General features: G+C 39.1%; 2 protein-coding genes and 1 pseudogene across 12 annotated transcripts in view; 2 read left to right on the top strand and 1 right to left on the bottom strand.

Moving 5' to 3' along the window:
• LOC101161710 (PI-PLC X domain-containing protein 1) overlaps window positions 1-27,597 on the top strand; it is a 59,699-nt gene that overhangs the window by 9,023 nt on the left and 23,079 nt on the right. For 5 of the 7 annotated variants that reach the window (XM_023964746.1, XM_023964727.1, XM_023964745.1 and 2 more), the window contains 2 exons: window positions 2,989-3,059; window positions 9,909-11,417. In XM_023964746.1, the coding sequence (XP_023820514.1) occupies window positions 2,989-3,059; window positions 9,909-10,159 (322 nt within the window). In that variant the 3' untranslated portion in view covers window positions 10,160-11,417. Of the gene's footprint in view, window positions 1-2,988; window positions 3,060-9,908; window positions 11,418-27,597 lie in introns of those variants that run through there. The other 2 variants (XM_023964748.1, XM_023964741.1) reach the window with 2 other exon arrangements.
• Window positions 7,342-7,460, top strand: LOC111946491 (annotated as a pseudogene).
• Window positions 15,449-27,597, bottom strand: part of LOC101161469 (collagen alpha-1(XVIII) chain-like) — a 47,758-nt gene continuing 35,609 nt past the window's right edge. For 4 of the 5 annotated variants that reach the window (XM_023964700.1, XM_023964705.1, XM_023964704.1 and 1 more), the window contains 18 exons: window positions 25,339-25,425; window positions 25,032-25,109; window positions 22,109-22,144; window positions 21,976-22,029; window positions 21,556-21,633; window positions 21,280-21,354; window positions 21,103-21,133; window positions 20,966-21,016; window positions 20,855-20,889; window positions 20,647-20,754; window positions 20,420-20,567; window positions 20,278-20,342; window positions 19,528-19,656; window positions 19,413-19,445; window positions 19,100-19,339; window positions 18,828-19,025; window positions 16,763-16,872; window positions 15,449-16,647 (listed from right to left, as the gene is read on the bottom strand). In XM_023964700.1, coding sequence (XP_023820468.1) covers window positions 16,443-16,647; window positions 16,763-16,872; window positions 18,828-19,025; window positions 19,100-19,339; window positions 19,413-19,445; window positions 19,528-19,656; window positions 20,278-20,342; window positions 20,420-20,567; window positions 20,647-20,754; window positions 20,855-20,889; window positions 20,966-21,016; window positions 21,103-21,133; window positions 21,280-21,354; window positions 21,556-21,633; window positions 21,976-22,029; window positions 22,109-22,144; window positions 25,032-25,109; window positions 25,339-25,425 — 1,761 coding nt within the window. In that variant the 3' untranslated portion in view covers window positions 15,449-16,442. The remainder of the gene's footprint in view (window positions 16,648-16,762; window positions 16,873-18,827; window positions 19,026-19,099; window positions 19,340-19,412; window positions 19,446-19,527; window positions 19,657-20,277; window positions 20,343-20,419; window positions 20,568-20,646; window positions 20,755-20,854; window positions 20,890-20,965; window positions 21,017-21,102; window positions 21,134-21,279; window positions 21,355-21,555; window positions 21,634-21,975; window positions 22,030-22,108; window positions 22,145-25,031; window positions 25,110-25,338; window positions 25,426-27,597) is intronic. The other variant, XM_023964709.1, reaches the window with a different exon arrangement.

Below are 27,597 nucleotides of genomic sequence, written 5' to 3'. Positions count from 1 at the left end.
TGTATATAATAAAAGCTGGTCACGCTCTCACCTATTTTAATTACATGTATTTAATTAATTTTGGGTATTTTGTCATTAACCAAAATAAATGAAATGTATTTGTAATTAAATACTTAACATACTTTTCAAAACATGATTACTGTGTTGTGTTGAAAGGTAGAATAAATATATCAAGACTGATTTTTAATTTCTTTATCTTCACAGGTGCTCTGGATGAGGCTTTGGATTACATCCATGACTTAGAAGCCAAGTTCCTTTGCTGCAGCCAGGAGACGATGTCATGGCGGACAAAAGTTCCTCATTGAAGACCTCCTTACTGACAATGGATCTGAGATCATGATTCCACCTTTTAAGCTTTCAGCTCCATCAGCAAGGAGGAAATAGAACAAACCCAAGCCATTACCCGCCTCAGAATTATAGTGGAAAGAGTGATCAGTAGGATAAAGTCCTTTCACATCAGGGACTCTCTGTGCCGCTCACACTGATGGGCAGTGTGAATCAGATCTGGCTTAAATGCCGTGTTTTGGCAAATTGTCAAGGACTTTTTTGTGTTGAAGAGTGAATTGTTTGGTATGTAAATAATGTATAATGTGCAAATAGTATGGAAAAATTTAGTGTTTCCACATATTCTTAAAATCTAGTTAAATATAATTGTTATATTCGTAATATTTTTCTGTTGAAATGTGACTTTGACTTCACAAAAATAATTAGATGAACAAATAAAACAATTTTGGTCAAAGTTGTGCCTCATTTAATATTTTTAGGTATGCGTAACAACAACTGATTAATAACACAAATAACATCAAAGATTTAGAATAAAAAAGAACATTACAGATCATCAACAGTAAGACAGAAGGCTGAACTGATTTTTAAAGACAAGATAAGTGTAATTTAAGGTATGCATTCATGCATTTGCTATAATATCTATCCAAGTTCTCTTTCATTCCATCTCAGAAACCCCATCCAACACAGCCATGAGAGGTTGGGGCTGCACCTGGCATAATCTGCTTCCAGATGCCATCAGATATGGATCTGGCAGTGGTCCTACACAAGAGAAACACAACACACAAAAGTTAGACATAAGTGCATAACTACATTTAAATTTAATGTAATTTTTTTACATTTAAACTTAACTTGCTCTCACAAAGCAACAAAAAGTTAAATTATTCACCTGTATATGCCTTGTACAGTGTGGAGCTCAGACCGTCTCTGCCAACTGTTTTGGGCTTTTGCACCACCAGCTCACTAACCGGTTCAGGATGGATTCCCTTATAAATAAAAGGCAAAAAGAAATTACAGTCTGTAATAACTACTGGGGGTGTTTTTATAATAATCTACAGTTGTTATGGATACACATCCGTTCTTAAATCATAATGATAATTTGATCACAAACCCACCTGTGTTCTTGGTCTGTGCCATCTTTGCAAGCCACTCGTGCAGGCCAGGGGGGGGGGTGGATCAGCCTGCTGACCCAGCTGTGAATAATGTGCGGTCTGGAAATTAAATAGGTTAAAATTAAGACATACTTATGTTGCTACATCAATGTAACATGAAACTATAACTGTCAGTAGGGTGACCAGATTTGAGTTTGTAAAAAAGAGGAGTGAAGTGAGTTTGTGAGATATTTCATCGAGAGTAATTGGTGTTCAGAGCTGCATACATGAAGCAAATATGATTACATTTCATCTATGTTCAATGTTATTTTATCATATAAGTATCGAAAAATAGGACATGTCCAGGAAAAGAGGACGTGTGGTCACCCTACTTTCAGAAAAATAATACTAATAGTAAGTGAAGAAAGTGCCGCAACTGTCTGCAGCAAGAAGAATGAAGACGCAAACGGGCACCTTAACATTTCTTATTTACAGCTTCACCAAATTTTTGGGTGTTATGTTAATCTCATGCCTTTTCACTTAAACACACACACAACATATTAACTGCGATGTGTTATACCTTATATTACAAATAACACCAGGATTTACAGTTGACGTAAACAAACACACAGAGTTACCGGTGATGCGGCTATGGCTAAGCTAGCTGAAGCTTACCTTGGTAATGGTGGATAAACTCTTCATGGACGAATTTATATCCCTTGTCCAATTTGTTTCCTTTAGTGGACGAATGCATCTTCACACTCTTCATCGCATCGGCGCTGATGAACTTCGGAACACAACTCAGGCTCTTCGAAAACACTCTAGGCTCTGCCATTCTCCGCCAGCGAAGCACAAACCGGAACTAGGTTTACACGTTGCTGACGTGTTTCCGGTTTTTGCGAAAAAGGTCTATTGTCATTTTCACTTTCACGTGTTTCTTCCATCTGCCGACGGCGTCGCCGTTTCTCATTTCACCCGTTTTTGTGCGTACGCCTGGGTCAGAGCTTGCGTGGAGGACCGCACATTTTCCCGTCAAGTTTGCTTTTTATAAATCTCAACTATTGCGTAGAGAGTGGCGTACGCCTTCTTTTGTGCGTACGCAACGTTTATAAATGAGGCCCCAGATCTTAACCCTATAGAAAATCTTTGGAGAAAGTTGAAAGTCTGTGTTGCCCAGTGACAGCCCCAAAACATCACTAGAAGAGATCTGCATAGAGGAATGGACCAAAATACCAACAACAGTTTTGAAAAACCTTGTGAAGACTTACAGGAAACATTTGACTGCTGTCCTTCCAAACAAAGGGCATACAACAAAGTATAGCGTTGAACTTAAGCTTATTCTCCACCATAGTTTATAAAAATCTCTCATAGCTGAGGCTATACCTATGGTGAAAATTACAGGCCTTTTTAAGTGGGAGAAGTTGTACAATTGGTGGCTGACTAAATATTTTTTTGGCCCACTTTAGACATATTTTTAGACATATACTGTCTACAATCCAGTCAATAGTCCATAATGTTGACATGAACAAAAAAGCTGATGAAGTTAACTTCTTTATCTAATCGCAACTGAAAAAACTCCCCACTGCTTAAACATCCTTTTTTGCTCTTTGTGCAGGTATGCTGATACTCCTAACCCAAAGAAGGTGATTAGTTATCTGGAGACACAAAAACTCAAAGGAAGACCAGGTAAATGTTAGAAAGTTTCATTATGATTAGGAGTGTAACAATTAATCTATTTCTATAAGTAAATTGATTTGTCTGAGGCAGAATCGAATCAGGCCTCACAGCAAGAAGGCCCCCGGTTAACTCATCGGTTAATTGGTTAATCTAAATTGTCCCTAGATGTGAATGGGGAGTGTGTGGATGTGTGATTGTGGACATTCTACCCTGCGACAGACTGGCGACCTGTCCAGAGTGTCCCCCTGCCTTCGCCCACAAGTGGCTGGGATAGGCTCCGGCAGCCCCATGACCCCGAAAGGGAATAAATGGAAGACGATGAATGAATGAAAAAGAATCAAATCATATCGACCTATACCATTAGACAATCGTAACATTTAAGAACAAAATTATATAAATAGATAATTTAATCAATCCTGGATTAAGACATGGTAGGTTTATTATACTATAATGTAAAACAGACCAAGTATCATCACAACGGACAACACACGTGATCACTTTCAAATATGATGATGCCATCATTACAGTCCATTGTGTAGAAACACTTCGAATTTTGTAAAGAAGCGACCATGCGGTGTGGTATAATATGAAGGGATATTTGTGCCAACACATTGAGAACAAAAGTCACAGTTTTGGGATCAAAATTTCAAACAAAATGTTCAGTTGTAAATTCAAAACTTTATAAGTTATAAATGAAAATATTTAATGTTTGCCTTTAAAATATTTTTGTTTGATTTCAAAAAACATTTTTGCATTTGCAACACAAATGTTTCCAGATGCGTTGCCTCTCATCTCGCTTTCTGTCTATCTCTGATTTTTCGTTCACAACTCTCAGTTAAGTGTGATAAATGTGCCAGCAATCAGAGACAAGAAGGTTTGTGCTGATTGGTGTAGATTTTATCCAATCAAGTATGTCTGCCTTGCGTTACCCTTGCTTGGAACATACACCAGATTTTCTGTTTGAACCCAGAAGGTGCAGCTAAGCAAAAACATACAACACAGTTTTGTATACAGTGATCCCTCGCTATAACACGGTTTACTTTTCACGGTTTCGCTACTTCACGGATTTGCAGCATGCATTGTGTTCTGCATTCTGATTGGCTAATAAGTCACTCCGCTTCTTCTCTACCTGTGCGTCAATAACGTTGCAGTTTAATATGTACACGTACGTAAAACAGCTTGCCAGGGGAGCTGGTTTAGCTCGTGCTGGTTTGCGGCGCCTGCCGTCCGTGAAACCAGGGTTCGACTCCGGGCTGCTCCCTGTTCCCTTCTCTACCTCTGCCGGTTCCAAGCCCGGTTTGAGAAGGTTGCGTCAGGAAGGGCATCCGGCGTAAAACATTGCCAAATCTACCATGCGACTCGTTCGCTGTGGCGACCCCTGATGGGAGAAGCCGAAAGTGGAAGAAGAAGACGTAAAACAGCTTGCCAAATTTACATTATGTACTTGCAAATTCTGTTGATGTTGGCATGTCGGTGTATAAGGATGTTTTTGCAAAGAAGAAAAAAGAGCGACACCAACTGCCGATCACTATGTTCTTCTCCCTAACAAACACACCTGCAGCTGCACCGCGGGCTTTAAAAGAAGAAATATCTGCAGAGCGGAGTCAGGATGCAGCGGCTCAGTCTGAATTTAGAGCAGTTAAATAGACCCGAGTCACTATTGGGCGACTGTACTTTGTATTTTTTCATAATCATCATTTTATATTTTCTTCCGTTTAATCCAATTACGCGGGTCGCGGTGGGCGGGGCTAATCTCCACGATTTGACGCCTTCTGTTCACATTGATGATTAAAATTATTATTTGACAGTACAGAACAGAAGTTATTTGTTAAAAAACGTTTCTAAAGTACTTTGATTTGTGAAACAAATGCTTGAGCCTATAAAATGGTTTGTTCTTTCTTTTCAATGTATAATAGAGTATTTAATTGTATCATAATTGTAAAAAAAAAATAGAGGGTTCTACTTCACGGTTTTTGACTATCACGGGTTCTTTTTGGAACGTAACCCCCGCGAAAAACAAGGGTTTACTGTATACAGTTAGGACCATAAATATTTGGACAGAGACACATTCTTTCTAATTTACCACAGTGGATTTTAAATTAAACAACTCAGATGCCATTGAAGTGCAGACTTTCAGCTTTTATTCCATGGGTTGAACAAAAAGATTGCATGAAAATGTGAAAAATTATAGCATTTTTTAAGCACAATCCCTTCATTTCATGGGCTTGTAAGTAATTGGACAATTGACTTCCATGCTATTGCATGGGCAGGTGTGGGCAATTCCCCTGTTATGTCATTATGATTGAAGCAGATAAAAGGCCTGGAGTTGATTAGAGGACTCGTGCTTGCATTTTGAAGATTTTGCTGTGAACAGACAAAATACGGTCAAAGGAGGTCTCCATGCAGGTAAAAGGTTCCAATCATCAAGCTGAGAAAACAGAAAAAAAACATGCAAGAAATGGCTACAGTGTTAGGAGTGGCTAAATCAATAGTGTGGTACATCCTGAGAAAGAAAGAAAGCAAGCACCGGTGAACTCAGCAACGCAAAAAGACCTGGACGTCCACGGATGATCGCAGAATCATTTCCATGGTGAAGAGGAACCCGTTCACAACAGCCAACCATGTGAACAACACTCTCCAAGAGGCAGGCGTATCAATATTCAAGTGTACCGTAAAAAGAAGACTGCAAGAAAGTAGATACAGAAGGTACACTGCAAGATGCAAGCCAGCCATCCAAAGCACACTACATCATCAGTAAAACACTGTGGAGGCAGTGTGATGGCCCGGGCGTGCATGGCTGCTATTGGCACTGGGACACTAGTGTAGCAGCACGTCAGTCCGAAGAAAAAAAGCTTGTCGGGGGGGTTCGACGTCCACAGGAGGACCGCAGAAGGCATACAGGCTGCTACGTAGTCCTGAGAAGCTGTGTACAATCATCAGGAGTTCAGAACCAACACAAAGCCCTCTCCTCTGCCGCTAACACAAAGCTACACTGCTCCTAGCATGTCTGTTGTTGTGTCTTAGCAGACGGACACACGGAGATAGCACTGACGTCATCGCCCCGCCTCCCCTCTGGAAATGCTAAGTCGAATTGAGAAATTCGACACTGTTCGCAGGGTGGATGTTAAAATGAAAATGTAATCCCCTCTTTGCATTTTCATTTTAATTTTGAAACAGAATAAGTGTTTTTTAAGTAGAAAATGAAAAACATTTTGAAGGATTGCTTTTTCATTTTAATTTTGAGTCATTTGATGCAGTTACATTTTGAAAATTAAAAAGCTTTTCTGTTAATCCATTTTAATGATCAAATTAGACATTTCTAAATGAATTTTGCTACACATTTACCAGAGAACTTTTTGAAAATGAAATATCAAATACCATTTTCTTTATCATTTTAATTAAGTGATAAAATAAGAAGTGTTGAGGAAAGAAATGAAAAAGGATTTTGAAGGATTGATTTTTCATTTTAATTTTGAGTCAAAAAATGCAGCTTCATTCATCATTATGCTACAGAATCGCTTCCATAGTCCAAAAACCGAAGGGTTGGCGGATCGATCCCCGCTCTCCCCAGCCAGGAGTCGCCCCCCGACCGCGGCCACCCTGCAGCTCACCGCTCCCCCTAGGGGATGGGTTAAAGTGCGGAGAACAATTTCCCCATTGTTGGATAAATAAAAATAAAATAAATTTAAAAAAAGGTAAAGGCCTGGCAGAGCATTCAGAAGGAGAAAACCTAGCATCTGGTGATATCCATGAGTTCAAGACTTCAGGCTGTCATTGCCAACAAAGGGTTTTCAACCAAATATTAGTAATGACCATTTTGTTTTTAGTTATTTCATTTGTCCAATTACTTACGAGCCCATGAAATTGGGAAGGGATTGTGTTTAAAAAATGGTTTAGTTTTTTGCATTTTTATGCAATCTTTTTGTTCAACCCATGGAATAAAAACTAAAGCTCTACATTTCCTTGGCATCTGAGTTGTTGTTGTTGTTGTTTAAAATTCACTGTGGTAATGTACAGAAACTAAACTCCTGAGAAACTCCTGACTGTACTTATGTTAGTGTGGCGACCTGCATTTTTAAAATGTCAGAAGCAGAGAAAAAACAAAAACATCTTGGAGCTTTATTTTGTGCACCGGTACGTAACATTGTTACTATTTTGATTTGTATATATGAACTATTATTTTTTTGAGAATAAAACATTGATATATAAAGAGAAAATAATTTTTTTCTTTAATTATTTTGTTGTTGTTTAGTAATGTAAAAAACAATAATAAAATGAAGTAAAAGAATATGCTTATGGCCACATCACTCTGGACCCGCCCGATCTCGTCCGACCTCGGAAGCCAAGCAGGGTCGGGCGTGTTTAGTACCTGGATGGGAGACCGCCTGGGAATACCAGGTGCTGTAAGTTGGGTTGCATGGTGGCGCAGTGGTAAGCGCTCTTGCCTCACAGCAATAATACCCCTTCAAGCCCCGGCTGGGGTACCTGAAACAGAACATCAACGGGGCAGCTTTCTGTGAAGAGTTTGCATGTTCCACCCGTGCGTGCGTGGGTTTTCTCAAGGGACTCCGGCTTCCTCCCACCATCCAAAAACATGCTTCATAGGTTAACTGGTGACTATAAATTGTGTGAATATTAGAGTTCACGGATGTGTGATTGTGGCGCTGCGACAGACTGGCGGCCTGTAAAGTAATGTTAAAGTTGACTCTATTTATCCCACAATGGGGATATTCTTTCACCGTATTTGACCCATCCCCTGGGGGAGCGGTGAGCTGCAGATGAGCCGGGCTCGGGCACCATTTGGTGGTTCAACCCCCCATTCCAACCCCTTAATGCTGAGTGTCAAGCAGGGAGGCATTGGGTCCTGAATGACTCGGCCTGGGTTTGAACCCACCAGTTACAGGGCGGACACTCTAACCTCAAGGCCGCTGACCTGGTCCAAGGGTGTCCCGGCCTGCAAGTGGTCGGCCGAAAGGCTCTGGCCATTTTATCCCCCGAAAGGGATAGAACCGATAAGAAGATGAATGATGGAATGAATAATACAAAAAATACAAACTTAAATAAAGTAAGATTAAAATAAAATGAAAAAGGGGATACATAATACAATGATCATTAACGTAGCGTTTATCAAAAAGCTGTAAATTACATATGATACTTTGGAGTTACATTGCAAGTGAAGTTTACGGCTAGAGTTTAAATTTATGGATGAAAAATAAAACCAGAGTTCTTTATGAAATGAGAAAAAATATGGTTTGATTTTAAGAATCGACATTTGTGTACATAGATTTTACAAAGCATAGTACTAACATTTAAGACAATTTCTGTGTTTTTGTTTTCTAAAATTAATCCAAAAATTATGTCCTAATAGAAAAGTCTGCTAAACATGGAATCTTGGGGAAGAGCAAATAATGCATATTGTCCCAAAAGGCATTCGAGTAAAATCATTGAAAGAATAGATGCTCAGTTGTTTCAATATCCTCATTGCAAAAAGAACAACAATTTTTAGGAATTCCAAACCGTTTTCTGAGCAATTTCTTGGAAGGGTATTAACCTGAAGAGTTTTTAAAGTGGACTGTCTTGGCTTTAGGAGGTATGGGAAGTTTAAAATATTTATGGTATTTATGGTATGGTATTTGTTTCTTTTCTGAATTATTAAAATACTGGGTTATATCATTTGGATTTGAAATATAGGGAACAACGTTTTATTAAAATATTCTCTAATTTGATGGTTACGGGGTTTGGCAGTTGATATATTATGTCCATTAATTAGAAGCTTGGGGGACAGCTTCTAATTAAGGTGACAGATCGTAGAGGTTTTTGTGGAGAAGGATCACTGCATGGACTCAAAAAGTAATGCTAAACATGGTTTTCAATTTTTGTTTTTTAAAAATAATATGGGAGTAAGTGGAACAGTGTTCTATCCATGTATATAAAATAAATATTCTCTGTAGGACAAATTTGTTCTTGTGTGTATCTTATATGCTGTACCTGCTGTTGGATGAATGGGGAAATATTCAGTTCATGCAGTTGTAAATCTGACTCCAGAGGAGTTGGTGCCTCACCGCACGTCACTGGTTCTGTTTGAGACCTGAAGTGTTCGGAATAGTTTTAAGTATATTTAGGAAAATTGTTGTCACTAAACTGAAAGTTGCGAATGCAAAATCATAGATATAGACAAAACAAGAAAATAGACAATGCATCTGAAAACATTTGTGTTGCAAATTCAAATATTTATTTTTAACCCTAGAAAAACATTTTGAAAGCAAACGTTTATTTTCATTTGCAACTTAGAAAAGTTTGTTTTTCAAACTGATAGTTTTGATTGCAACTTACAGAACTTTGATCTCAAATCTGAGACTTTTGTTCTCTGTGTGGTAGCACAAATATCACTTCATAGTTTAATGGTCGAATAATGTTCCATTTGTATTACTTTTTGATGTGGAAAAACAGCAGTGCGGTGAAGTTTATGAAACTAAAGTATTAATGGATTTGCCATTAATTCTAGTTTAACTTGTTTGTTTGTGCACATTTACACTTGACTATCTTGCAAGAACTACAAGGAAACTGGAAAACTTCACCTGCATTCTTCAGCAACCAGATACTTAAACGGAGTCACACTGGTTGAATTTTGGGCAAAAAAATGTCCTGGATTAATTTTAGGTCAGTGAGTCTGATCGAATTGGACTGTTTAAAATGAACAAATACTGAAAGTGAATCAAACTGGCAACCACAAATATCAAATCGAATCATTGTTAAAATAAATCGGTACAACTCTAGTTATGATACTTTTTTGGGTTTATTATGTTAAAGAATAAACTAGTAAGTGACCTGAAGGTTTAAGGTTCTGGTGTTTCACAGCTGGTTTTTATGTCAGCGGCCTGAACCTGACAGAAGATGCCACGTATGTTGCTCTTCATCCCTGCCAGACCATGAGGAAGATGACAATGGATGCCCTCCCGCTGCTTCTGCGCTGGACAGAGGACCAGCAACCAGGGCCCGAGCCAGACAGAATCAACATTGTTTGCTGTGACTTTGTAAATGTCAGTGAATTCTGCTCAATTGTGATTGGCCTGAACTACAAACTGCCGAATCTAGACTCTTGCTACTAAGGGTATATTCAGACAGGAACCAGAGTTTGTTTTTCCCTATAATCTGGAACAAATTTTCAGTCTGAATGTGGCCTCTGGTCTGGGACCAGTAAACACTCCCTGACCCACCTGTCCAGGGGATCTCCGTTAGATTTCAATTGGACTTAGCTCCGGCCCCCTCTGAGTTTTTGTCAGTCTGACTAGGCTCTGTGCTTGGAGTGGAACAACTGGACCGTAACTGTGCATTAAGAGATGTAAACAGAATAGGAGGAAAGCGACCAATGGACCATGAACAAATGTGGAGCAACGATGAAACAGTGACTCATTGAAATTTGATGGATTAATGCAGGCTCATTACAACAACTTTTTAAAGTGATACACATTGTTTCTCAACACTGTTTTCCCAACAATCTATATGTCATAGACATATACACCTTCTTAACTGTTGACCTCTCAGCAAATGTCTTGCAGCATGCCTTCGCCGTACCAAAGTACCAAGTAAAAAGTGTTCGACCTGGCTTTGTTTACAAGCTTTGTTTCAAAACAGAAATGTCTGGTTGGAAGGCAGTCTGAAAACAGACCAAATGCAAGGTTCAGGACTCAATCTCAGTCAAATTAACCAGCCTCAGTCTGAATACACCCTAAAGTAAGTAAGACAGCTGGTTAATAGAATTTCCAATTAAAAAAATATAGTTTGCGCCCCTCCAGTAATTCACATTGTCTCTAATTTTATTTAATTCCAAAACAATGAATTCATCAGTTAATCTTAATCCCTTTTATGTGAATTTCCATAATTGTATTTGAAATTGTTGGATAAAGCACTGTATGCTGTTACTAGCATTGTTCAAATTTACCTACCGGTATTTATGCAACAGTATGCCTGTAATCTTGAAAAAACATGTTTGAACATTGTATTATTGTATTTTTATTTAAAAAACAAAACTAAGAAAGCAACATAGCAAAAATATTTTGTCCTTTTTAAATGTGAAAAGTTATTTTTCATGTTAGTAGTAAAGGAAGAAAAACGTATGTATATATTACCTTGACTATCTAGTACTAATTGCCCAACTATGTAGCCATATCCTCCCAGCCTGGTAAAATACAGGGTTGTGTCAGGAAAGGCATTCAACTAAAATTGATTTGCTTTGGCGATCCCTGAGGGAATATGAATGACATACTTGCTATGTAGCTAATTCACAACAAACAGTAAGCTTCGCAACAAACAAGCAAAACAAAAAAGCAAAGTTAAGTAAGTCCCTGGAAATTTGAAAAATAAAAAGATTGTTTATCAGTTACCCATTAGGTTACGGTTTTTACTTTTACCCCCCCCCCCCCCCAACACCCGCACGTTAGCAGATAGAGAAAAACTTTTCTCTATCTGCTAACGTGCAGCAAGACCGCCACAGGGGCCCTCAATGCCGGAGAACAGGGAGGCGCCGGGGGACAGAGAGCGCAGAAGTGGGGAATGTTGTAAATATGGCCCGACCAGACTCACCCACAATTGGAATTTTGGAGACAGCCAGCACTCAAGGGCAAGGACCAGAACCCACACCACAGGGACATGGACACCCCCAGGCTCAGATTTTATGTGATTCCCAGCTCATGATCTTGCCAGAGAACTGAGTGATCCCTCTCCCTGCGTGGAGAGAGGGGGGCTGGGCCCAAGAAGCCAGGACCTAGGGGACAAGGCCGCCGTTGCTAAGGGCCTTGGACCCCCTGGCAGGGATGGGGTAGGGGACAGATGATCAGAGGTCCCACCTTCCTTGTGTAATGTACGTGTGTTTGTGAACTAGTGTGCGTGCGTGTTTGTGTGTGTTGGAGTGTATTTTTTTGGAGTAAAGGGTTTGTGTACTAAAGGGTGCAGTCGAAGTAGGCGGGTGGGGAACTAACAGGGCATCTCCTGCAGCCTGCAGTTCAAAATGGAACTCACACTAAGTTATGAATGCTCGACAGTCTCCAGAGTCTCCAGAAAACCTTTCAGGTCAGGTCAACAAAACGGCAGGGGCCGATGACATCAGATCCAGAGTGGGGGAAGGCGGGTGGGGCAGGGAGGACGCTGAACCCGCTCTGCCAGCTGCCCAATCAACCAACTGTTGCTCGTGGCCATCTCCATCAAACCCCGGTGAAGAGCGTGCTTCTGCTCCTCCTGTTGACGGATTATTCGCTCCTGACTTGTAAGGATAGAGCGTGGAGCGTCTGCGTCTGCTGTGTCCATGTTGAGGCGGGATTGTAATGTCAGGATCCCGTTGCGGGCGCAAACACAGGATGCAGGGAATTCCAATACAAAAGTATTTTATTCAGCACTGAAAAACAAGGCTAGATGCTTGCGACACTCGAGAGGTAACACAAAACTATTTCACAACAAGTGGAGGAAACACGCGGATGATGACCAGGTGGATGGATTCGATAATTGAACACAGGTGCACTCAATATGATGACAGATGGAGTAGAAAAGTGATTGGAACAAAAAAATATGGCGTTTCAGCGCTGCCATATATCTAACGAGTGCAAAGACAACTGAGCGGGTGTATTCAGGAACAGAGTGAGCGAACCTTATAAACGCGCAGGCCCAATTTTAACTGAGCGATCCCGCGATCCCTAACTGAGCGGTGAAGCTGCGTGCTCACTTTGCTCCTGCGCGCTCGCTGGGTTTGCGCACAGTTTTAAGGGTTTTTTTTTGTCACTTGGGAGCGGTAACTTTGGCCGAAATTCGCATGTCAAATCCGCAGAGGCAGCGGGGTGGGACTTTCATTTTTTAGAGCAGGGTGTGGCTAACAGGCGGCTCTTGAGCTGCATCCAGCTCTCTGCCTTTTATTGTATTTTCTATATACCATACTTTCACGACCATAAGGCGCACTTAAAAGTCGTGAATTTTCTCCAAAATGTACGAAGCGGCCCTAGTGTGTTGTTGTGTGTCTTCGGTAAAGAGGACCTAGGAAAGAACAACATGAGAATGGTACGGAGAGAAGTGAGGACGTAAAAGAAGACCCCCCCTCTATAGTACAAAGGTTCAGGTATGAGCATAATGCAGAACAATTTCGTTTTGGAAACCTTGGAAATGCAAAGAGACACGATTATGAAGCACAGTTTAAACTGAAAGCTATCAGCTACGCTGAGAAACATGGGAATCGAGCAGCTGCCAGAGAATTCAAGATGAATGAATCTATGGTTCGGAAGCTGGAAAACAAACTCCGACAAGACAAGAAGATGCAGCAGCTGAGTTTCCGCGGAAAAAAGGCAAGGTTGCCTGTGTTGGAATATCGACTCGAGCGGAGCAACTTACAGCAGATTACAATGAAAAGCTGTCCATCCTCCACTCCTTTTACTGGGACGCAGCGCCAGGCGAATTACGCCACACTTTTGGACTGTAGAACTTAAGCTTGGGCTGATGTGTCTGCTTGCACTGTTCTTCAAGCTTTGGAGCCGCATGGCAACAAGACGGACTCTGACGATGACGAAAGGGAACGTGGCGTGTTTGATAGTAATTTAGCCCAGCTGTTCATTTCAGATACAGAAGATGAGGACTTTGATGGATTTTTGGATGCTGATTGATGACTGAAAAAATAAAACATAAGTCTCAACCAACTTAGTTTTGCTCCCGCTGCCTTTTTAAAACACAGTAGAATGCATGTTTTACTGGAATGTGTTAATGTTAAATACAGAAAAAAACACCCATAACTGAAACTACGCCGTTTAATCCAGTGCCGTTGTATTGTTAAGGAGAGGAGCGTGTTATTGGAAATAAAATGGATTTAGTTGTGTGTTTTTCTGTGTATGTCTGGCAGGTCATTGCGTGGTGTGGGTCTTTGACTATCACAGTTAAAAATTTTGGCTCTCTGTGTCAAACTTCTTCACCACCCACTGTTGTGTTAGAGGCTTTAATAGAAAAAAAATGCGGATGTAACATGGATTAAAACGTTAACCAATGACCCAAAGATTTTCTCATGTGAAAATCACTGCATTTGTTACTGTTTTAATCCACGTTACAGTCGCTTTTTCTTTTCTATTAAAGCTTCTAAAAGAAAGTCCCGCCCTGCTGCCTCTCCAGATTTAAAATGCAAATGTCGGCCAACCAGATCAACCAGAAAGGTTTCCGACACCAAGTGACAAACACACCCCCAAACACCGCCCCCCAAGTGACAAAAACACCCCCTTTAGACTGCGCTCGAACCCAGCGAGCGCGCAGGTGTGAAATGAGCGCGCAGGATCACTGCTCAGTTAGGATTGCAGGCGTGCAGTTGTGAAATGCGGGATCACTCAGTTAGTATTGCGCCTGTGCGTTTGTAAGGATCGCTCTCTCAGTTTCTGAATACACCCGCTCAGTTGTCTTTGCGATCGTTCAATATATGGCAGAAATTGAACGCCATATAAAAAGGAACCGGAAAAAGAAGGAAACAACAAAACTTAAAAATAATTACGAACCCCACCCCAAATACCCCACAGAGGGAAGTAAAAGTGGAAGCGTCCAGACTATTTCAGTTAAAAACCTTACTGTTATCATATGAAGTTCTGAGCCGCGTGTTTAATGAGAACTTATTTGTCCCGTTTTCCTTAAATGTTGAAGTGTCATTACTGCACAAAAGAGAGCAGGCAGCAAAAGCCCTGATTCAAACACCATGTAGGAACGTGATCTTACTGGCATGTCCAGATTCTTTAGCAGAGCTCTCACCTGTGTTTCTACCTGCAGCAGCAGCAGTTTGCAGTCAACAAGTCACCAACAGCTGCTTCATGAAGAAAACTCTTTTTAAGCTCTGGGGTCTAAACTTGCCAAACAAACGCCTTTATTGGAGTTTTCGTCCAGAGGTTACGTCATAATAAAAGAAGTGTTTCTTAGAAAGTGGAAGGTGAAAGATTTTTACATTTGCTCAGGCATAACTTCAACTTCATGAAGGTAGTCTCCATTTTAAGGTTTATATGAGGGTTTTGTTTCTTTTACTAAGAGAAACTGTCGTAAATAATTTTTACAGATTCTTTGTCCACGGGTTTGTCACAGTGTAAAGTTTCTTGTTACAGTTCCGCAGGAATCAGATTAATCAGATTACTCTTCAGCTCAGAGGCTGTCCATGGGACACTTGGACATTTCAACTTGACAAGTATCTTAAATACAAGGCCAAGTCTCTCTGTCATTGGTTATAACAGAATAAGGTGAAGGTTTTTGAGTGTCTGTCTCAGTCCCCTGACCTCAATCTTATTGGGCCACTCTGGGGCGATCTTAAACTGCCAGCTCAAGGAAGACAGCCCAAGAATATAAAGGTGTTCGTGTAATTAAGGAAGTTTCTGTTGTCATTATGTTTTAAAAAGAGTCAACACTGTTGTTTCACAAAAGATGGTTTAATCCAACTACTAACCATGAGTGGAAAAAAGTTTTTAAGTCATATTTATTTCCTCTAAAAATAGCCTAGAATTAATAATTTCTCCAATGGTATATAAACGTACGAGCACAGCTGTAAATGTTTTTTTCCCCCCGAAAGAAATTATTGTTTTCTTTTTGGGCCATTATTTTAGTAGTATGAATAATTTGAATATAAGAACAATTTCAGCTACTGTGATTTCTTTGCGCTCTCTGGGAAGCTCAAAACTCAATTCACTTTGGTGAACGACTCATTTAAACTCAAATTTGTGAAAAAAAATTAGCCAAACCCACCTACAAACCTCTAAATAATCTCAGAAACAAATGTATTTTAACAATACCGGCAAAATACATTTTTGTGTTGTTGAGTGATTAAGAACGTGATTATGATTATAATTGAGTGATTTTGAAGTTTTGCTGTTGTTAAAATAAAAAAAAAGAAAGCGAAAGGTTATGCAATAACATTTATATTTGCATTAGATTTGTAATGCTTAAGGAAGTTTGTATTGATTATTTTTAAAATCTTTGTCGAGAAAGAAACTAATATTGACTCAAAAATTGGGGCCAAGGTTTTTTTTCTGGGGGTCAGCTGCCTCCCCCTTGCCCCTTTGTAGATCTCCTCCTGCTTCAGTGCCATTTTAAATGTGTAAAAAAGTAGAGAGGGGACATTTTGCTCTTTTTTTAACAAACATGAAACTCAAGCTAGAAATGCAAACAGAACAGAGGAGAGTTGCTGTAAAACTACTTCATTGTTAGAAAAGGTGGATTTACTGTCAATCACCTAACATTTAGTGACCCCATGTTGCACCATAAAAGCAGAAAAAACATTAATAACTTGTTAAAATTCAAAATAAAAAAATTAACAGAGCATTACAAACATAACTTTTAAGGTAGGTTGAAAGTGTCCGTGGACTGTGTGATGTTTGTCCAATGCATGCCTTTTTTTTGTGCATTTCAGTATTCTGTGACACTGTTTTCGATGCACAGCACCACATGGGAGCTGGAGCAGCTGCTGGGGCTTTGCTGCATGAAGCTGCCTTGCAAAAGTGAGGCCGCCATGCCTGTCACTGCCTGATCGTTGACACGCCACGACTCACACATGTTGTTCACATTCCGCTGACCCTCATGAGATGACCCATGCCACACCATCTTCTCCGGCCTTGAAATAAAATACTTTTTTTTAATATATTTTTATGCTATTTATGGGATTTTTCTTAACAATATTTATTAAAACGTTACAAAATGATTTTGAAAGAATACAAGTGCTGCCTCACCATGTGTCGTCTCTGAGAACATCCTTGCCATCGAAGGAGTAGATGGAGACGTTTTCATTTATTTTACCTTCTTTGAAGATGTTGATCCAACTATCAAAGAGAACCTCATCCTGTGAATTATGAAACAACTTAATCAGTCAAAATATGTCTTAGGAAAGAGCCTAGGTATACTATAGGCCAGGTGTGGGCAAACCTTTTAACTCGTGGGCCACACAAGGGTCTAATATTTGACAGAGGGGCCATATTGGGAGTGTGGCATGTTTTATCAACCCAATAGGGGTAAGAAATAACAAGAGTTGCTCTTGCACAAACCTGTCTGCATGGCAAAATCACCAATTGTAATAATAGTCATAATAGTATAAACGCAATTTAAAATTACTTTATTTTATGTTTATCAGGTGACTATTGGGAGTTATTGGCACCTATTTTGTAGCAAGCGGAATTAACAGCTTCCTCCTTCAGGTGATGTTCACAAGCCATGCTCCGATGATGATGACTGGTTTCATTAGAATTGTCAAGGATTTTTATCAACTGAAATATTTTTGTCGTATTCTTAATTTGTTTCTGTTTTAACCTCATTTCAAGAAATAATAACCCACCCTAATTTCATGGATGTGCTGTAGTATTTGCTTTTGTGAGTCATGAAAATATGGGTATTTGCCCATTTAAAAAAATGGTAGTTCTTCGCAACATGTTATATAGCAAAACTAGTATTGTGCAAAATGTTGTTTCTTCTTCCACATGTTTTTGTTTTTATAAATACAGACATCTACATAAAAGAAATATGTCTATGAACCTTTTCCTATTGTTTGTGTACATTTTCCGTGTGTATAACCCTTTAACACCAGAGATGTTGCCAGCGACACCGAAATAACACACGGCCTTTGACAAACCATAACTTTCCGAGCATTAACAACGTGAATCAGCTGGTTCCGGCGCAGAGAAAAGCCGCTCTTCTCCACAACAAAATCAACTGAGAACTTCACTACCGTAAATTGTTGCATATCAGAATAACCCTTGTGCTATCCTAGGCACTTTACCATTGGGAGTTGCGCCATCTAGACCCACTAGAAAGTGCGTGCGCTAAACCTTTTTTCTTCAATGATTTGTTATCTTCACTAGTGTCCATGGATTACATGAAATCTTTCCACCTTTATCCACCTTTATCATGGTAGGGAGAACACGTCAATGTAGCGTGGGGTCATCTAAGATGGCACAAGGGTTAAAGCCGTTTTTTTTTTTTTTGTTGCTTCAAAATCCACTGGAATTGTGATAATTGCATAAACGGTTAAAGAGTTATGGTAGTCTACAGAATGTAAACACTGGAGCTAAAGTTCTGGTGTCAAAGGGTGCCAAACAAGTCCAAACTGTGCACTGACCCACTTCTGCAGATTGGATAACCCCGGATTTATACTGGTCCTTTTGCTGTTGCATTGACATAAAAAAAATTAGAACGTTCACTAATCATTCAAAATTTTACATCGCCTCCATCAGTTTGCCTCTGAATTCCGTCCCTCCGCAATGCACCTTCAGTCTGTCAACGCATCAATTTCACAGTAAAAAGCCGGAGAAATGGGGAAACGGGTCTGGGTTTCAAATTAAAAACAAAACTTGTACTTTCAGAATAAAACTTTTGCTATTACCGGTAAAGTGCCAATGTGATTATGCACATAAACACAACGTAACATAAACACAACGTAACATAACAAAACACAATGGTAACACTGGCCAACATTTTTGCCAAAGTTTTATATTTTGAAGTTTAAATTTGGACATCATTTATGATGTCATGTTGGTCTGTTCCCCCCTCTGAGATGCAACAGAGACAAAGTAAAATAACTTTCAGTTGTAAAATGGACATTCTACGCAACACAATGGAGGCGTGCCACAGACAGAGCAGTGTAAATCCTGGGTTACCCACAGCTAGCTTTATTGTGCCAGAGTATATCATGAAGCAATCACAGCAGTAAAGGAAACTGAACTTGAGTCAGATGTACACAAGCACAGTTTGAAATGCCTGGTGCAAGTTTGCATGAAGTGTGTATAATTTGCCCGGTTTTACTACCTTTAGATTGACGATGGGTACTGCGTTTCTTTGAGCGCTGTGGACGATGCTGTAGAGATCCTGAAGTCTTGAAGATAAAAAGGCACGAAAGGTCCCCTTCATTTTTATGGCCTGGGCTTGTTTGTAGCACATAGCATCAACGCCAATGAGGCCGTGCATGCTCCCACTTTGAGGCGCATTGAGGGCAATTATGTGAAGCTGTGGAAAAATACAAAAGCATAATGTTTATTTTTAACACGTGGATTTTTTTTTTCTGGAAGACAGAGTATTACCGCTCTCCTGCCATTATGTTGGTGGTACGACAACCGTCCATCTGCATGACTTGGATGGCTAGGATTTGTCAATGAAGGATTCCGTGAATCTATGTTCTGTCTCCAATCAGGGAGGTATCGCGGATCATTGTGGGGCTGGCTGGGTGGGTCCATCCTGTTTGGTGAGGTATGAGAGGCGGTTCTGGAATGATCTGAAGAGTATGGAACGAGAGGCGTTTCCACAACTGCAAACTTATTGTCCTGTAACAAAATGTATGTATTAGAAGTATGCACTTTGAGATACGATAATGCAAAACATAAAAACTGTACCCACATCTACACTTGGTAAAGGGATGTAGTTCCCAAGCTGAAAAAAATACATTAACTGCATAAGAAAAAAGAGAGAAATGATGGTGCTTATCTGCTTATACGAAAGACAAAAGCTGAACCTGGACTTGTCTAACTCCATCTTGGACTCGTATATAGAGGTCTGTCCGGTCAATAATGTATACCAGGGAACCTTCAGGGTGTCTCCTTGCTGTTGCTGCCATGGTTTCGTAAGATCTCAACACTGTCACCTGCAAACACAAAAACTTTTCATAATTTTAAGCACCTTTTGTGTAAAACACCCTGATATAAATAAAAATAAAATTAATAGATGAATTTATATAATTTGATTATCTACACTTCCACTCAAAAGTTTGGAGTCACCCAGCCAATTTTGTGTTTTCCATGAAAAGTTGCACTTTAATTTACTAATTTAGTCATACAATGAATGGAAAATATAATCAAGACGTTTAAACGAATAAAAAATTTTTTTTAAATAATTTACCGCATTAATTATGTATAGAGTGCATTTCTGAATAGTTTAAAATTATCGTCATTGAAAAAAAAAGGGCTTTTCTCTCAAAAATAGAAAAATCTTTAGTTGACCGCTATCTTTTGAAGGGTAATGTATCTATCTGGTAAACACTTCATACAAACCTTTTTATTTTTAAATCATGAAGCTACATTTAATTTGGTTTCTTAATCGTGATTGTTAGAGAAAGCGGAAGTCACTATTCTAATGGAAAGAAACATACACCAAAATTCCTCCAGTACTACAGGAAACAACTACCTGGCCATCACGGCAAGTCAGGAATATTTCATACTCCCCTTTCAAAGTTACAAACAGAAATAACAATCATAGTTTTACTTACACCAGTAAAGAGTCCTGGACGTCCTGGAGCTCCAGGTGGTCCTGGGGGGCCAGGAATACTTACGGCTGCCATTTAATTGAAATATATTATTCTTTGATGACAACGGAGGCCTGTTAAAGTGACAAACAATAAGAGGTATTACTTTGTATGCTCTCGTAAGGGCTGGTCAATGATGGTCCTGGAGGTCCTCGCGGGCCCGGAGGTCCAGGCTGGCCATCATAACCTCTTCCTGGTGGCCCGGGCAAACCTGGATTTCCCGGTGGACCAATGATTGAGTCTCCTTTGGGGCCCTGATGAATAAGATGCAAATATATCTCTTCATAAAAAGATCTGCTACTAAAACAAAGACTGCTTTCAAAGTGCTCGTACAGGTAGTCCAGGAGGTCCAGAGGGGACTAATCCATATCTTGGGTCATAATATCCAGTACCTGGTTCCCCTTTCTCTCCTTTCAAGCCCATCTCACCCTTTAGCTCATTCTGTACAGAAAATGATCAACAAGTGATAACAATAAAGATGGTTTTTAAAAACCTTACATGAGTAAGAAGGAATCCTTACACCAATTTCAACAGATTTTACCTTTAAAGTGTAAAAGTCAAAGGTTGACCCAAAACCTGCACCAGAAATGTGATGGTTAAAACTAAATAAGATTCACAAGTTTTAATCTAAATTTCTGTAAATTAACCTTACCTGGAATTTCTAATTTTCCTGGGGGTCCTTGATCCCCTTTGTCCCCTTTAACTAGAAACAAAGAAGTTTAATATCAGCTGTTAACATTTTTTTTAATTGTTTTAACTGTAAAAAAAAAAAAAATTGAAAAAACTCACCAGTATACAAGCCTAAATTATCATTATGTCCCTGAGAAAGGAAAAGAAGTTTGGAACTTAAGACTTAATATATTCTTAAATCTAGTTATTTAAAAAGAAAGTTTTTTTAAAATAAACACATTTTCTAAAATAGGAAAACCAAGAAAACAGAATTTTGTTTGAAAACTCTTTACACACTTGAGCTCCATCAATGGGGACATGAAGTCCAGGGGGTCCTGGAGGTCCTGGAGGTCCAGGGCGTCCTGGACGACCCTGGAGCAAAAAATAAAGTTATTGTTTTTCTTTAAAATTGGGTAATAAAAAATGTGTTTAATTTATATTTTTACAAAATTTAGTATTTCTATGAATGATTAAAAACCAACAAACATCAAAATCAAGGCAGGGTGAGAATCCAAATGATCAAACCTTTCACACAATAATTGAAAAAATGGAAAAATATAATTATATATCAACCTGAACAGGAAAGTAATGTGCAGATCTAGTGCCTGAATCGCCTTTTTCTCCTTTGGCACCATTCAGTCCTGGACGACCCTTGAATTAACAAAACAAATAAACATAAATAAAAAGTGCAAAGTCTTAGAAATCAGAGGGTTCAGCACTCTTGCTACTGGATAATTTGTACATGTGAAAAATCTTGTTCTTATAATGTGTAAAGGTGCCAACATCCAAAAAATAAATACGGTTATTGAGGCTTTCAAAATATGTCATGATATTGGAAAAAAAAAATGTTTTCAACAGAGAGTACGGAAAAAACATTTAAGCAATTTTTTTTAGGTTTTTACATAAAAAAACACACCTCTTGCTTTCGTGCAATATTACAAAGCTTTTGTTTTTAAGTCTTGTCATATGTATTTGTTATAAGGGTATTCTTACCGGTCTGCCAGGGAATCCAATCTCTCCTTTTATACCGGGAGGGCCATAAGGACCCTGGGGAAATATGCATGCTTTATTTTAAACCTAAATCAGTTGGTCAAACAACTCAAATGTGGTGAACAATTGTACATACAGGGGGTCCAACTGGGCCAGGGAGTCCTCTGTCCCCCTGCAGGTTGCCAAAGATGACACAAAACACAAACATTTTAGCTTATTGAAATTGTATGTACACCTATGAATTTAGAATACTCAAAAGCCGTGGTCCCCAACTCCCAGACTGCCACCAGTCTATGTACCACTTGGTACCAGACCGCAAAGAAAAAGGCATATGCTAACTTCAATTATTTACAATTTGTTTATTATTACATTATCAATGAATTTATAATTTGGAAAATAACCAGATTCTGCTCACAAAAGTCAGTCATGAGACTTAAAACAGCTGCTCGGACTGCTGAGTCAAAAGCCCAAAGCATAAAATCTAATAAAAAACAAACAAATAAAACGTATTTAAAAAGTTTTATAACTTAAAAAAGCCAGTGAGAAAACCAAACAAGAGCCCGTGACATCAAAGAAAAAAAGGTTGCTATTTAAGGACAAAACCAGCAGTCGTGCTTGTCATATGGATATATTGAGACAATCTTTCACATGGGCCAGAAGCCCCTTTGCCTAATAAGCGGCAACTGACTGTTGATGGTTTCACATACGTTGATTAAAACGTAGCAGACGCAGTGGATTTTAAAAAATTAATATATTCATAAAATAACAGTTTTACGACAGTGGTGTAATTTTATTTTGCTGTATTTATCCAATCAGACCTTAAAAGGGGGTTGCGGGTAAAGTTGGTTGCTGGCATCCACATTGATGTTAATGGAAGAATTTTTCATTACAAAGTCCAAGTTCAAACCAGCAGCAAACGTTTTACAGAGAATGAAGATTCAAACAAATAAAGTGGCTGATTTGTGGAAACTAATAAAAGGAACACTGATGAATATTCTCACAACAATGGTGAATTAGGCAGGCATCTGAATCTTCATCATCTATATAAGAAAAATCTACTGATGTTTTCTGTGTTTTTAAAACTAAATTTCTTGTAGTTCCCCTACGGAGCCCCTAAAGGGCCATTGATGAAGAAAAAAAAAACTGGAGGAAAAAAAATTTTTTTTGAAGTAAAAAAAATATTTTTGGGAGTAAAACATTTTTCTTTTTAAGTAAAAAGGAAAAAAATAAATTACTGGTGCGCACCAGTTAGTTTCAGGTGCGCACCAGTTAGTTTCAGGTGCGCACCAGTTAGTTTCAGGTCACTGTGGGGATCTCTGATATGCAGATATGCCAAAAGGTGAACACCAACATCTTGAGCAACCAAACGCACACTAACACTACTAGACACATTCTACAAATATTCCTCATGTCAAGCTGCTACTAAATCTGAGACATCACAAGAATCATTCATGGGTTGGAAAAAGTAACTTCGCTTGACCGTGATAGAAAATCTTTGGGCTCTTATCTAGAAAATATCGGGAAACGCAGATGATCCAAAAAGGCAGTCATCAAGTCAACTGAAACTTTCATTACAACTGTACAGTACCAGGAGCTGATTGCCTCATACCACAGTTCATTGATGCAGTAATTCATCCAAACTTACGCCAAAGGTAGAAACGATTTTATCCGTTTTCAAAAACTTAAAGACCAGCTCCAATTAAAATTTTTTTGTGTGTTTTTATTACGATGGAGGACATTTCTAAAACCATTTAAGATTAAAACTGTTTCTGAATTCTTCTTTAATCAAATCGTGATAAATCAGGAGCAGATAAAAACCTGTGGTTTGAAAAAGCTCATATTTGTAAGAACACAACTGAAATAGGCGGGCCAAAGTCTCTCTGCTCCGATCCAACTGTGATGCATCCACGTGCAGACAAATATATCCATTAACCTAATTTCTGAGTATTTCTTTATTCAAATTGTTGTGAATCAGAGGCAGACACAAAATTATAACAGTTGAAAAAGATTGTATTTGTGACATATAAAAACACATGGTGGGCCTCAAGCTCCCCGTTGCACTCCATTCTGATGCATCCACTTGTAGACAAATACAGCCTCTGGCTTGTCTCACGCCCCCAGTCGTCCCCCACCTCCATCTGGATGAAGCTCATCTGGACTTTAAATATGTAGTTGTAATGTTGGATAAGCTAACTATCTCTGTGAGTCCTGGTACATCGCCTGTCTGTCCTGGGGGAGGATCCCTCCTCCGTGTGGACATCCCTGAAGTTTCTTTGTTTTTTCCGGAATCCGTTTTTTTAGGAGGTTTTTCCTTACCGCGAAGGAGGGTCTAAGGGGCAGGGATGCCCAGTTTAGGTATGTTTAGTTAGTTCAGTTTTGAATTTTCCTTTTGAATTCTATGGTATTCATGATCCTTTTTATTTTATATTTACCCTACAATTATCAGAACGAAGCCCATCGAGATGACTGGTGTCATGATTTTGGGCTATACAAATAAAATTGAATTGAATCGAATCATGTACTGGTATGTAATGGTTCTCCTCAGCTGAACTGACATCTGGCTAAAAACTGTACAGCTCCAATAATGCTTGCCGTTTTTGTTGCACAGCTAATGTTATCTTGGGGTTGTGAGGAGCTGTAAGAGAGTTCAAACTAAGGATTAATGGAATAAAAACAAAAGTTTTTTATTTTTTACTTTGCCTAAAAATTTCAAAAGGACCACTGAGAATGAATTTACAATAGATCAAAATATAATGTAGTTGGAGTAGGACTTAACAAAAAGCTGACAGAATACTTTATTGTTTGGTCCAAATTTATGAAATAAAGGGCTTTCAAAGTGTATCTATTTAACTTTTATCTATAAGGCCGTAACCTGGAGAGGAAATTTAAAAAGCTAAAATCCATGTCCATTGGCACAGGCAAGGGCGCACATGCACACACTTTTTATTTTTTAAAGATAACAACAAAATTTTAATAAAAATGTTACTGTTTTTGAGATGTATCTGTAGACGGTTTCATAGTGTCGGTTAAATAACAGATTTTTAAAAGCTTAAATGTACCAGCTTTCCTGACAGTCCTCCCAAGTATAAAGGTTTCCCATCCTGCCCTATTATGATGCCAGGTTCCCCCTTCTCTCCCTGAGAAAATCAAATTCAAAAATAGAATAACAGACCACACAGTGACATGTTGATCATTCAATTTGTCAACAATATAGTGTTTGCATGAAATTTAAAAAATTGTTTTTCTACACTTACCTTAATCAAAAATAAAAAAGACAATTTCAATTTTGTCAGCATGACAAAATGTGACAATTTATTTGCATCAAAATGCACACTTTGAATGTTTTTAGAATATTCTATTGCTTACATCTCGTGTTGGCTGGTAGACAATCTGTCCTGGTGGTCCGGGAGGCCCTGGAGGTCCTGGTGGCCCACCTTCTCGTCCAGGGAGACCCTGTGTTACAGGAAAGGAAAAGTTTAGACAAAAATATGCAACAAATTTGATTTCCATTAAGAAAGTATGTGTTATCTAGTACCAGTAACATCAATTATCTCTTAAAAGTTGGTAGATGCTCCGGTAAGTCCAAATCACATGACCAACATGACCAAAAGGAAACAGCATTTCTGGCCTTTAAAAGACGCATAGACAGTCTATTTCCACAGGCTTTTTAAGTGGGGAGAAGGGACTTTTTTTTTTTTGTACAGCACATTTCATGTACAAAGACAATTCAAACATTCACAAGAAATATTAAAAAAGTGATTAAGATTTTAAAAAAGTAGGAAAGAACTGAATTCAAAGTAAGATTAAAGTAACAGGGCAGATGTAAACTTTGAAACAAAAGTTAATAAGATGCAGCTGAGAACATGAGGATCTTTAACCAATCTCTAAGATGATCTAAGGCTTTTTTGAATTCTGTTCAAGATCTGTGGAGTATAGAAGCTAAACACAGCTTCTCCATGATTGGTTTTGACTTAGGAATTGACAAAAGACCACATCCAGATGACCAGAGAGGTCGGGTTGGTTCATACGATGCCTTTTGTTGACTGTCACTGAATTGATGCAGTTGCTCATGCAGCATAGTACACCATCTGTGAACAACGTCAGGTCCTGGTGTTTAAAGCAGTTCTGCAGCAGTTGGTAGGCATAGTCTGGCATGAGGCAGACTTGCAATAGTGAGAATGGCTTTCTTGAGTGGGGCATATGCTGAAATTAAATGGAAGGACTGATCGTCAGACAGACTCAGGTGTGGTAGTCGTCTGGCCCTTTAAGCAATTTTGACTGTAAATGGTGTATACTTACGTAAAGCTTTACTACCTTCTTAGAAGGCCCAAAGCGCTTTACAGTCACGGTCCCATTCACCCATTTACACACACATTCACACTCTGATAGTGGCTCCACTGCCGAACACTGTCACCCACCTGAACCACCAGGAGCAATGTGGGGTTCAGTGTATTGTCCAATCCCTACTATGGTCTCATGATACTTGCTATACTTGGTGCTGAAGCAAGCATCTAGGAATTTGATAGCTGAATAAGCATTAACTGGTGGAACATACAAAGCCGCAACCATGACTGTAGTAAACTCTTTTGGGAGGTAGAAATGCCCACATTCCACAGGCAGATGTGAAAACTGACTGTCTATAGTCACTGTGTTGGTACCCCAGCTGTTGTTGACATATACACAGAGCCATCGTATTCTGCTCTTACCAGAATCAGCTGTTCTGTCACTGCACTGCACTGCATTGTATAACTTGATAGCAAAATTGAGGGTGAATTGTCAAAGTCAGGTCTTGGGGGTGAACACAAACATCCTTAGCATCATTTTTCGTCCCAGTTTTTTGTATATTCAGTTCGTCCATCTTCTTTGTCTCTGTTGTCATCCACTGGCTTGGATAAGAAACCACAAAGGGCTTTGCTGCTGAAGATAAGAGAATTTCCCCATTGAGGGATGAATAGAGTTTATCTATACTTTATCTATACCTTTACCAAAATTGTGTGCGAGCAGCTAAACTCACTTGTTATGGTTCATTATCCACACAATTTGATTTTGAGATCCTGTCGGCTATAGATGTAGTCAACTCAACCGAATGTGCACAGGGGGGTATTCCAGAAAGCAGGTTATGCTAGCTCTCACGGTAAGTTTGAGGCTAAGGAAGTTGATAACTTGAGTTTTCGGTTCCAGAAATGGAGGTATGTTTCAGGGTAGGTCAAGTTGCCATGGCAACTCATGCTCTGAACATAACCTGGTCGGGAGCAGGTTTAGTTGAAGGTTAGTTTGTTTACAGAGAGGTGAAGCAGCATGGCGTGTCCATTTGAAGATGATTTAGTGGATGAAGAAGCTCAGATAATACTTTTTCCACCATGAGAGGGTGATAAGACCACATATGGATGTTGGAAAATTAAACTTTTTTACTTTGATCTAACTTACCGTAATTTCCGGACTACAAGCCGCTACTTTTTTCCTGCACTTACAGCCTTGCGGCTTATTCAGTGACGCGGCTAATTTATGGATTTAACTGGCGGCCGCCATATACGTACTTTCGAACTCAGTGAATAGTTTGAATTCTCTATTTAACACCAAGCACAAGTCATTTATATTCAACACACCTCTTAGCAGCCAAACAGC

Source organism: Oryzias latipes, chromosome 2, assembly GCF_002234675.1.
Source record: "Oryzias latipes chromosome 2, ASM223467v1".
In the NCBI taxonomy this organism is placed as follows: Eukaryota; Metazoa; Chordata; class Actinopteri; order Beloniformes; family Adrianichthyidae; genus Oryzias; species Oryzias latipes.
The sequence above is the reverse complement of the archived record's forward strand: the minus strand, read 5'-3'. Positions and strand labels throughout refer to the sequence as shown.